Below are 12,192 nucleotides of genomic sequence, written 5' to 3' on the forward strand. Positions count from 1 at the left end.
TTGTTAGTTTGTTGAAGTTTATTTGTATCATTTCTAACATATTTAGGGTGTTTTTTACTCACTTTTTTCTCTGTCACAATGTTAATCCTTTACAGTTTCAAAAATATGTATTATGCAAATTAGGCGATGACGTCATTTTGCGACTTCTAGCGACTTTTAGGCAATTTTAGTAGGGGAAAAAATCGATTTAAATCGAAAATCAGATTTTTTTTTTTAAATCGAAGATATTTTTTTTTTTTGAGTCACATCGCCCAGCTCTAGTCTAAACGTGGCATAACCGTCCCCTGTACATAACTGTCTCACACCTGGTAGGAACTCTCCTTAATTTAGGTTATACTCCATAGTTGTTTTGTTAAGTGGGAAGTGGTGCTGAATTTGTCTATAATTTTAATGCTAGAACCCTAGACTTTCACAGCAAGGCTACATTGCATCCGCCTACAAAATGCATGTGTTGGAACAGTTAATAAGAACCATACAGAGAGAAACGCCAGCACACAAAACAAAGCTGCGTAATTCTGCTTTATGAGCAAAGAGCCGGAGAGGCAGCACTGGTCCAGGGTTAGCCAGAGGAAAACAAACCCATATTCTTTCCCTCTTTTACACACACACACTTTTAAAAGAATGGCTTGAGCAAATCTCAAACCTCGCAATCATAAAACACAAGCACACATGCTCTCTCATTTATTGTCTCTCTTACTGTCCACACTCACACTCAAACACACACACACACACACACACACACACACACACACACAAATAAACTGTTGCTTGTGGTACTGAGGGCACGCTCAGGGGCAGCACTAGTGGTTGGCGTGGGTCTGGAACAATCAGTGGCACTGTCAAACAGATTCATCTCCTCTCTCCTCAGGGCTCTAACACTCTCCAGCTTACACCGTCAACTCCACAACATCTCAAATACTCGAGGTAAAGATCTAAAACAGCCCCAATCCACACATCTCATGCATGCAACCCAGTAGCAGAACCAATCTGCTCTCAGCCCCAGAACACACGCAACAACGGCTTCATCTGACCTACATCCCACGCCAGCGCAAATAACGCTTCCAGATGAGCATGACATCATACACATCGCTGTTCAGCGTGACTTCTCTTGGCCAGAGAAACCCAGAGACCCTCACAGCCTAGCACTGAGTTAACACTCTCCGCCAGAGCCAACACGGCCTCGGCTGGACTCCTGCTGCCTGCATGTGCTTTCAGAATCATCGTAAACTGGACGTCCCAGCCTGAAAGATGCACATGAAGCTCATTAAACCAATGTTACAAATGTTTAATCTTGAATCTTGGTTTTAATGCTGCTTAGTTGTGGTATTCAACAGTTAGTTAATATCTTTACCAACTTCATGCTAAACTAATTTTTAGAATGGGTTTTAAATTGGTCACACTAATATTTGTGCATTGGTAACAGACAAACCAAGTCTCCCTGAAGCTGCGGGAGTCTCCCGCATTTGGGTAGTGGCTCCCTGATGCCCGCGAGTCACATACAATCTCCCGGAATTCAGAACGAGTGCCCCAAACGCGCACACAGGCCACAGACTTTTTTTTCCTCTAATCGTGTGTGGGAAGAAGAGAGAGAAAACAGAGAGGGTTGTGATTGGTCTGATCTCTGCAAAGAGTCTGTGAGACAGCCAATCAGTTTTTAGTGTGGGCGGGCAGTGTTTTTCCCCCCTCCCGGACGGGAATTGTTCAGTGAGTGAGAGAAAGCAGATCATGGCGGAGGCAATATTAATAATTATTGTAATATTGTAATGTTACTTAGCACTGTGGATAACACCACTACCTGCCAGTGAGCTATCTACCACATCACATGGGAGACTGCGGTTTAATTCCTGACCTGGGGGACTAAACGCTGCACTTAACCAATAGGAGTCCTTGGGCTAGACTCCTAACACTCCTTCCATTGGCTCACCTTTGTAATAAGAATAAACTTGGAAGTCGCTCTGGATAAGAGCATCAGCCTAATGCCTTAAATAAAAAAAATGTAAATGTTAAGCACAATTAGACTAACAGCGAAACACTAATCCAGTATGTGAACAGGTTTAGTCAAGACAGAGTGTTATATTAAGGCCCTGATAAAGTAGCATATAGTACCTAAAGTTCCTCAAGTTATTTTCTACTCTTTTCCTATAGGATATCCTGCATTATTGAGTATTTGTTGCTTAGTAATATAAAGTAGGCTTAGAGTTTTAGAGCCACTTGAGAGGAACAGACAGGCGGTGACTCAAAACTATAAACAGAAAGCTAGCAAATTAGCTCAGTAATAAGCAGGTACGAAAAACTCTCATTTTCTCATTATCTCTGCCTCTCTCATGTGACTTATGTGGTGATTGAGGCTCATATGTTCCATTGATGTAGACAGTGTGTGTGTGTGTGTGTGTGTGTGTGTGTTGGAGAACGAGTCAAACAGCTGGCGTGATCGTATTTGGCCGAGTTCCTACAGTTACAGAGCTCACAGGTGAGGCAGCTGCTGACAGACTGAGTGATCTGTTGTTGGACGAGTTCAGCAATGTACGTTACTATGCATTTTAGAAACCATTGAAGCTCTGCCAGGGTTTTGATATTAAATCTTTCTGGTAATAAGATTTAAAGGTATAATACGTGTGACTGTGGTGATTTTTCTTTTGTTTAAATGATGGTTAGTTACAGTGGTGCTGTGGTATTTGTGCTATAAGGCGAACTTAAACACCTAAAAAGTATTTTTTTAATACTTTTTTTAAAAAGTTGTATGAATTGCACCTTATGTATGAATTTTTCCAGTCAGGTTGTAAGGATCAGTAAAGTCACTCCACTCAAGTACAGAGTTATACAGGAGTTTTGGTTTAGTTCTCCAGAGACTGGAGACTGGACTAACATTAGCATTAGCAGCTAACCACTACTTCCCCGTTCAGAGGTGAGCATTATCGGACTGTAGCCTGCTGCTAACTCTGGCTAGCACTGCTGGAGCAGCATTAGCATTATTGGCTATCCACTAGCATTGAGTAACCCTAAGTGTTCTGAGTGGCCAGAGCAATATTAGCTTGCGGTTCGTCCCACATAGCTAGTTTTAACATGAAAAAATTAAGGTCTACGGTCCAATATACTCGTCAATATTCAATAACAGCGAAAGAGCTAGCGCAGTTAGCGGGTAATGCTAATGCCGCATCAGCAGTGCTAGCCAAAGTTAAAAGCAGACTACAGGCCAATAATACTCATCTCTATATGAGGAAAAAGCGAGCGCAGTTAAGGGGTAATAATTATGCTGCTTTACTGCTGGGTATATTCTGGAATCTAAGCTTACTGTAAATAAACAGAAGCACTTTACTCACCCAAATAAACAGTTTTCAGGAGAGAAATCTGTGTAGATTAACTTCTAGCGCTCGTTTGTCTTTTTTTATTACAGTTTTGTTTACGTAGCTTAGCTTTACTTAACTTTAGCTAGTTAAGTTCCTTACAGTATCTCTTAAAATGTGCCTTATAATACGGTGCACCTTATATTGCAGAACATACAGTAATGTCCTTTTAATATAGACGCACCAACATGAACATTTTTAAACATTTGACCGCATATATTGTATTTTATCTTGCTTTTAATAAACACTGATAATTTTTTTTAGATACCAACAGACATACAAAGTGCAAAAAAGTCACCTCAGCAGTGCTATTCTAATCATGGATTTAATTTAGAAGTGCTATACTAATAAAATAACGTACCTCAGCAGTGCCACTCTAGTCCCATGTGAGTGAAATGGGCACAGAGAAAGGCAGCCAGTCTTTTGAAAAACAAATGCTATATGCCAAAGTTACTATTCTAGCCCTGTACAGCTTAGTGCTGGAACATTCAGCAACCAGAGAAGGAAGCAGGGCTAAAGGGTTATATAGGCCAAAATCAACACTTTTACAGATGCCTGTGTTGTTTTGTTGTTATGGTGTAACTACCTTTAATGGAAGAAACTAAAAGCTAGAATTAAAGTCAAATTCAAACACATGCTAGGAAGTCTTTTCTAAAACACTCCTTATAACTTCAGTGTGAATAGGTGGGGCTAAGCTACTAAACAGTGCTGCTATAAAGTTTGTAAATCCCTTCTATTTTCTGTATCTTTAAAACATTTAACCTAAAACTATGGACGAAACTAACGGCTGTTTTAACAGTTGACTAATAATAATCGTTACATCATCAATTTATTTTTCCAAAATACTTCTGGTTTGTTTGTGTGGTCTTGAGGAAACTTCAGACCACTAGCAGTGTTCCTTTAAGAGAGTTTTGGTTTCCTTCTCACTATTATGCCATGCACATTGTTCCTGTTCTGTATTTGCTTGAGGGTGCACTCATGAACTGTGGCATAACTTCAAGAGGCCTGTGGGTTCTGAGATGGTACTCTGGGGTTCTTGCTGACTTCCTGTAATAATGTTCTTCATGCTCTTGGAGTGATTTTTGTTGGACAATCTCCCGTCGGGAGAGTAACAGTGGTGCTACGTTTCTTCCGTTTGTATATCATCTGTCTGGACTGTTGGAGGCCAAAATCTTTAAAAAATGATTTTGATGATGCAACCTTTTCCAGTCTGGTGAGTTTCGATTACTCCTTTAGGGGTCCTAAGGAAAATGCTTTGTCTGAGACATGGAACACTTTCATAAACCTTTGATTTGGTGATAAAACCCAACATTATTGCTGCATTTCATTTACCTTGGAAATAGAGGTTGTAAATATGATATGATACAATAGTTTATTGTATAGTGATAAAAAAAACAACAACATATTTTTGCACTATAAGACGCAGCGGATTAAAAAGCGCACTATCAATGAACATCTATTTTCTGGTCTATTTTCATACATAAGGCATATTATAAGGTGCATTATGCGTAAGTAGTAAGGAACAGGGGTGTCGCCATGTTTTCCTCCTGATTCCGCTGGGTGGCAAGACCTGTAAAGCTAAGATAAGTTAAGTAAACAAAACAGTAAACAACAACAACAAAAGAATTCATTTTAAAAAAACGAAGCACTGGATGTTAATCTATACAGATTTCTCTCCCGAAAACTGTTTATTTGGGTAAGTAAAGCGCTTCTGTTTATTTATAGAAAGCTTAGATCAGAGACTGTAAAAAATATGGACGCCGTCTCGCCGTTCCCATTCATTCAATGAAAATGAAGCCAAAATCTTCCGCCATGCTGGAGATCCTGAAACTGCCTAGCGGTCACAGGTTGCAGAGGGGAGCGGAACTGACGGTCTGTTATTGGTCCCACCCATAACCTGCCCTTTTACAATAATTACCTTTTTTGAATAGAGCTGAATAATGTTTTTAAAAACGAATTCTGTGTATATAAAAATTTGACAATATAAATAGAGGTAACACTAGCTGTTGCATTTAAATAATGGTGGTAGAATTACAGTATATTGGAAAAAAACGTGATTGAAAGTTGTCTGTTTTGCCATTGGAACCTATGGGGGTGGGTGGGGTTACACAGCTTTCTGCAACCGAACAGCAGGAGGTGCCCGACCTGTGGTGGCTTCACTTTTGAGAGACGATGCTCTGTCCAGCTATACACAGACTGTGGCTTAGATTTCCAGATTGCCACTAAGGCTGGGTGCAGCAGCACCAGCAGTGCTAGTCCCTCTTAGCAGCTTATACATGTACTTCAGCGGAGTGGCTTTACTGCTCCCTACAACCTTACTGGTAGATTGCATACATAAGTCGCACTGGGTTATAAAGCGCACTGACAAATTATGGGAAAATAAAAGGATTTTAAGTGCGCCTTATAGCGCAATAAATACGATCCTACTATTAATGTCCTACTGTTTATTTCCTAGGTTTAGGAAATTAGGAAATCCAATCCATGTGGTTGTTTCAATTTAAATGTACTACTTGAAACTATAAGATTTCAACCTCTGAAATTAAATGCAACATAGCATATGTTTTTGAGACATTGGAGGGTCTGCTTCTGAACCCATAATTGGTAGAATTTTGATTAAAATACCTGACTTTAATTAAACCTTGGAAATTAAAAATTCATGATGAAGTTCTCTTAGCAGGCATATATATATATATATATATATATATATATACGTTATACAAGACCGGACGCCTATGTCTTTGAATAGGAAGAGCCCAAAATACTGGAAACAGAAAGTTAAATTACTGATGCATAAACATATTTGAAGTCACTGATTACAGGATGGTCAGTTTGTAGCATTTGCACCAATAACAAATTTGATACAAAAAAAAGAAAGGATTTTTTGGCTTATTATGGTTACTGCAATTGCGCTGATCTCCTCATTTAGAGGAGCTTCACCTCTAGCATGCTGATTTTCCTACACTCTCAACATAAACAAGCAGCAAGCAAAGTGGTTCTTTTAGTTGAAGGGCGGGGCTTTATCTGTAAACAGATTAATCCATTCATATTTCACCCGGAGGCTGGTCTCATCATTGATTATGTCTCTGGATTTGCTCAATGAAGGTATAAAGAGGGGTAGATAAAAAGGCTGTTTCCTTGATATGGTTATATACAGTTATAGATGTGTTTTATTTAGCAGGCTTCACTGTTAAACAACTAAACACTGTCCTGCTAGTTGAAGACATGGAGACATACGGAGAGGAAAACCTGAGCCGCTTCACTTCAGACTAATAATAATAGCAGTTCTCCAAAGCAAAATCCTCCAATCACAGCTAAAGGTAACTAGATGAAGAGTAATGGGTACAAAAACCCACATTAAAGCTTTTACAACATACAGAAAACATCGTAATTCTAATTTTAATCTAATACCATAGCCCAGAAGGCCACAGCAGTGTGTGTTTCAGTGTGACCTGGCGTAGGGTTAATGTGGTGAGGTAGGCTGCAGCAGTCTGTTTCAGTAGTTTAAAAATTCTCCCTCAAAAAGATTTTTCATAACCATTATATGAGCAATAAAAAGGAAGTAGACAGTGGGTTATAGGTTATAAACTTAATAAAAGTCTCTGCTATGGAACACATTTTTAAATGGTAGTTTTGGTGGCTTTTTAAAAAAAAAAAATTGTATCTGTTTTGACACAAAGAAGTTCAATATGGCTGTTTCAGAATCACACAGTCCGAGCTGTAATGGATGGGTCCTGTACTGTTTAAAGTACAGGTGCCGAAAAGAGTTCTTGGGAGTCATTCCGTGCACATTCTTGGTTTCGCAAATGAATGGGATGAAGGATTTTAAACACCAAGACTAGGGGTGTGCCATATCGTATCATTCGCAATAATATCGCCAACATTTTTGAATATCGTGAACAATATTATATTTAGAAATATTATACCCATAACTAATACATCAGGCTACTACTTTTTTGCTGTTTTTAGCAAAAGAAAAATTCACACTGCTCTCATTCATCTCAGATAGGGGTGTGCCACATTATATCGAAATATATCATATACATTTTTTTTATTCAGTGTTTTGTCATATCACCAAGAGTACAGTTATCGCAAAAATACCATGAAATATTGTGATATTATTTTAGGGCCATATTGCCAACCCTACTTGAGTTTAGATTCTCTGCCCAAGCCCGACCCGAACTCGTGCCGGGTAGGCCAGAGATTTACCACCACTTTCCTCGGGCAACCTGCTGTTACCTGATTGACTGGATGCAGCACGGCGGCTAGATTAATTTAAATAAATAACAGCTTCAATATCTATTTTGTATCATCCCAGAATTAATAGCGATAAGCATGTTTTTCTGCTAAAAATGGATCGGATGCAGCAGTGCTGCTGAACTTTTTCGCCGGATTGTGGGGCTGCGTTCAATGCAACGCAAACCAGCATGCACTACGGCATGTGGTGGCTCTCCATTGAAATGTATGGGATGTGCTAGTGGACACGTACCGTAACAAGGAGGTGCTTAAAAACTCCAGCAGCACTGCTGCATCTGATCCATTTTTAGCAGAAAAACATGCTTATCGCTATTAATTCTGGGATGATACAAAATAGTTATTGTGACAAGCCTACGATACTACCATTATTAATATCTTTTATGAAATACTTTTACAAATGTCAATATATACAACATATTTTTTTTTGCCCTACTTATAACACACTGATAGTTTGTGCATTCAGTGCATTCTGGCTAGATTTTTTTTTGTTTGTTTATTATTTCTTTCTGAAATTGTTTACATTCCTTTAAAGAATAAAGTGGAATGTGTTGGTGCTAGTGCGTGGTGGGAACACTCTGCTGAATTATATACACTGCCATCATAGTTTGAAGCTGTTATCAGAAAACAATGCAAAGGAAACACGTTTATTTATGGGTAGAGTACACTAGAACCTTTTTCAGTATTATAAAAAATCCCGTGGCACGAGATCCCGCAAGATTAAAACGGACGATATTTCTCGTCAGGCTTAAACCTGTCTCTTGGGGCAAAAAAACAGTTAAGTGTGGACTTTTTAAGAGGGATCTGGCAACCCAGTAGCATTAGCGATAGAGTATGGTGGCTGAGCAGTGAGAGCAGCTCTCAGCAGAAGAGGAAAATTTGGGTATTTGCATAGAAGATGCTTCTGCTACTTTTAAGTTGTAGGTCTGGCTGCATTTTGGCTTCAGTGGAAACAATAAACGGTAACAGAGTGACCAACAAGACACAAACCGTATATAAATACTGTAAGTAAATCCTACACGTGACTGTTTCATAGACAGTTGTACTAATCCCTTAGCTCTGTACTGTATTTAAAAAAATGTTCTGTCTCTGTTTGCACTTCAAGCATAGTCTTAATATGACTGGTTATGGTTATACATAGTTAAATTACAAGAGAATTAGGGGAAAAAAAACACAAACCATAGTCTTAATATGACTGGTTGTGGTTTGCACTTATTGTTTGCACTATATAAGACCTAAAAAAGTTATATTTTTATTTTTTTATTCTTATTCTTATTTCTATTTCTTATAGAATCAATGTGTGAGAGAAACCAGTCTGTTAAGTTTGTTATATGATTTTGTCAAATAAAAATTTAGTTTTCAAGCCATTTTTCATTTTTGACGTTTTCTTTAAAATTTTATATTTAAGTCTCGTCTCGTTCTCGTGAACCCAATGTTGTGTCTCGTCTCGTCTCGTGATATTAGTGTTTCGTCACACCCCTAATATTCATGCATCTCTAGTCCTGAGCATTGAAGAACTTAGAGAAAGGAGGATGGATGATGGTTGTAGAAACAATGGTGATTGATGGTATACAGTCACTGGTTTGGCATTATTATGGATTTTGTTTTAGACAGTAAATCTAAACCAGGTTCAAAGCAATCAAATTATACTAAAGTCCATGGAGAAGACTGATCAGAGAGGCATGTTTGTATTGCTGGTGTGTTTCCACTGGTGTCAGTATGACTGTATATAAATGCTGTTATGTCTACATCCTAACCTCGCGGTGGTGACCAGACAAATGTCACCACAACACAGCAGACCTTTCAAATTTTCCATCATCTAGTAGACGACTGGTCTCCACAAATGGCTAAATACATGACCAGACACACACACACACACACATACGCCACTGTGTTGTACCCATCTTCTTTTTGCCAGACTATACAGTCAACCAAAGGCGCCAATTCTGAATCACAATGGGGTTGTGATCTTGGAGTTTGTTTGGTTAGAGAACGGAACTACAGGCACCGGAAAAATTCTAGTACATAACGTTTATGTGTGGTGTGGTTTAGAATTACTTTTGACATAAAATTATGTATTAAGTAAACAACATTAAAGTGTCTGTAAAAATATATTGACAAAGCAATTTATTGGTAAGACCAAACTAATTCTGGTTAGTGGTTTGATTTTAAACAGAGCTGATTCATTATGACACTGACTACAGAAAATGTTGAAAACGGAACATATTGACATTTCTTTTTCTTTTTTGGAGTTTAATGCTGTAAATCTCCCATTTTACCGCACCCCAAAGGGGTTCTGTTGGTTTCAGATCCATCAACCCCTTGACAGACCTTGGCCCTTATACAGGCCACAGGTGTAGATGATACAAACCCCTTTTTCTCTGCAGTAAAATAAGTAAAAAGCACCAATTTTGCAATGTTTATTGTTGATTTACTTCCATTTTTATAATACTTTCTATTACAATTACACTTAGGATTTCCATTAATGTTTCTTATTACACATGAAACATTTTTATGTAATGCTTGAATAGAAATCAGCCAGAAAATTCACAAAAATGCCTGCCTGTTAAGGGGTTAACTGAACAAGTTGGAGTAAGGGACACTGAACTCATGCTTATCTTCAAAAATAACAGTTTAAGATGACTTCAAGATAATAGTACTGATGAAGACATGCTAAAAGATGGATAAATTATGATCATGGTCAAGGGATGCACATAGTCAACAATGATACTGAAACAGGCTTTAGCTTTGATTGGTTGGTGATGACTGATTAAAAAAGGCTCAAAGTGTTCAAAGAACACCACTGCAATACCCAACCCATGTTGGGTTTTGACATTAACCAAAACAAGCGCCAACATCTGTTGAACTTTAAAGTGTGGTGTCAAGCAATGTTTGTCCCCATGTTTGTATTTAGCAGATGTGTGAAATATCATATCAACATGTGGGCGATCAGAAAATATCCTCGTATATATCTGCTAAACATTTGTAATGTTAACATCCATAAAATGTGAAACTCTAATGTTAGATATCATGGAGTTAGGTACAAACCAAATTTCAAACTCAACATCTGTACAACGTTGGAGCATATCATCAACCCATTGCGTTTATTTTTTCATGGATAGGTTATATTTATAGTTCGACAAAATTTTGAATCTGAACAGTTTCGGATTTTGACATTAACCAAAACAAGCTTCAAAATCTGTTTCGTGTCAGCAATGTTTGTCCCAATGTTTGTTTTTAGCAGATTTTCAACCAAAATGTAACTTTTGTTAAATTATTTTATTGTTGAGTAATGAATTATCTTCAAAACGTCACATGCAATCATAATACTAATTTAAATAACGTTAAATATCCAAAACGAAAAAAAAATCTAATGTCAGCTGTCATGATGTTAGCTTAAAGTTAACCCAATGTTGATTTCCAACGTCTGGGCAACGTTTTACCAACTTCTTATTTGACCAGGTGGACAATATCAGTACCAGTGCTCGATACATTGATTTTAACACTCTCACGCGCACACAAGTAGTGGAACTCTGACTCACCGGTGCCGCACGCGCCGCGCTGGATGAGCAGCACGGGCGGCTGCTGGAGTCTCTGCGCCCTCTCGTTGGCGCGCCTCAGCTCGCACGCGCTCCGGTAGGTCTGGCCGTCGCTCCCGCACACGGGCTCGCGGTCCCCGCTTCGGCACACGCACACGCCGCTCTGCCCCCTGCGCCTGACCGTGGCCGTGTAGCCCACCGCCCCGCCGCTCACCGAGCACTCCAGCCCCTCCGCGCACACCGGGTCCCCCAGCTTCCCCACGCCGCCGCACGCCTCGCCCTCTCCGGACGCGCAGACCGGGCAGCAGCCGCACTGGTCCATCACCTGGCCGGTGGTGCAGAGCCTGGGCATGGCCGGGCACGTGCTCGTATCGCAGTGTCCCGGGCACCCGCCGATCACGAAGCGCTTACTTACACGCGCTCCCGCGGTACCCGAGGCGCACGCGGCGCACACGCACAGCAGCAGCACGATCCACATGGCGCTGCTGCAGTAGCTGTAAACACCGGAGAAGCAGAGCGCGCGCGGGGATCAGTGAGTCTCAGGATGTTTCGCTGCTCTAAAACTGTCGTTTGTTCGGAAAAGGGCGCGTGCACGCGGGGCGCAGGACGCGTTCACGACTGGGATTTCGCTGGCGCAGCGTTTTGTTAACGCTCTCTCTCTCTCACTCCCTCTCCCTCTCCCTCTCTTTCTCTCTCTTTCTCAGAGCGCAGTGGCAACAAAGTAGAGGGGAGCGCGAGGTCTGGCCGGGCTAAAAGAGGAGGGTTTGGCCTCCAGTTTGATGTCACTCACTGACCACAGAAAAAACCCGTATGACCAAACTGCAGTAGAAACTCTACCAGATGATCTTAAAGGGAAAGTTCAGTTCAAATTAAATCACAGTATCGGTCAAAAGATTAAAAGTCATCCAGACTATGAAGAAATATAAAAACATGTAGTGTTTAACTGTTAAACCAAAATACTCTGTAAAGCATCCAGGTGTTCTTATCTGGGGTGCTCTCTGAACAGGATAAGTTCACCAGAACAAGCATAATGGGGCGGTCCTGATTAGTGCCGGTTT

General features: G+C 40.0%; 1 protein-coding gene across 2 annotated transcripts in view; it reads right to left on the bottom strand.

Moving 5' to 3' along the window:
- htra1a (HtrA serine peptidase 1a) overlaps window positions 1–11,961 on the bottom strand; it is a 67,416-nt gene extending 55,455 nt beyond the window's left edge. The window contains exon 1 of one of the 2 annotated variants that reach the window (XM_022666284.2): window positions 11,138–11,961. In XM_022666284.2, coding sequence (XP_022522005.2) covers window positions 11,138–11,612 — 475 coding nt within the window. In that variant the 5' untranslated portion in view covers window positions 11,613–11,961. The remainder of the gene's footprint in view (window positions 1–11,137) is intronic. The other variant, XM_007230623.4, reaches the window with a different exon arrangement.
- Between the last annotated feature and the right edge of the window lie 231 nt (window positions 11,962–12,192).

The sequence above is a fragment of the Astyanax mexicanus genome, chromosome 14 (assembly GCF_023375975.1).
Source record: "Astyanax mexicanus isolate ESR-SI-001 chromosome 14, AstMex3_surface, whole genome shotgun sequence".
Classification (NCBI taxonomy): Eukaryota; Metazoa; Chordata; class Actinopteri; order Characiformes; family Acestrorhamphidae; genus Astyanax; species Astyanax mexicanus.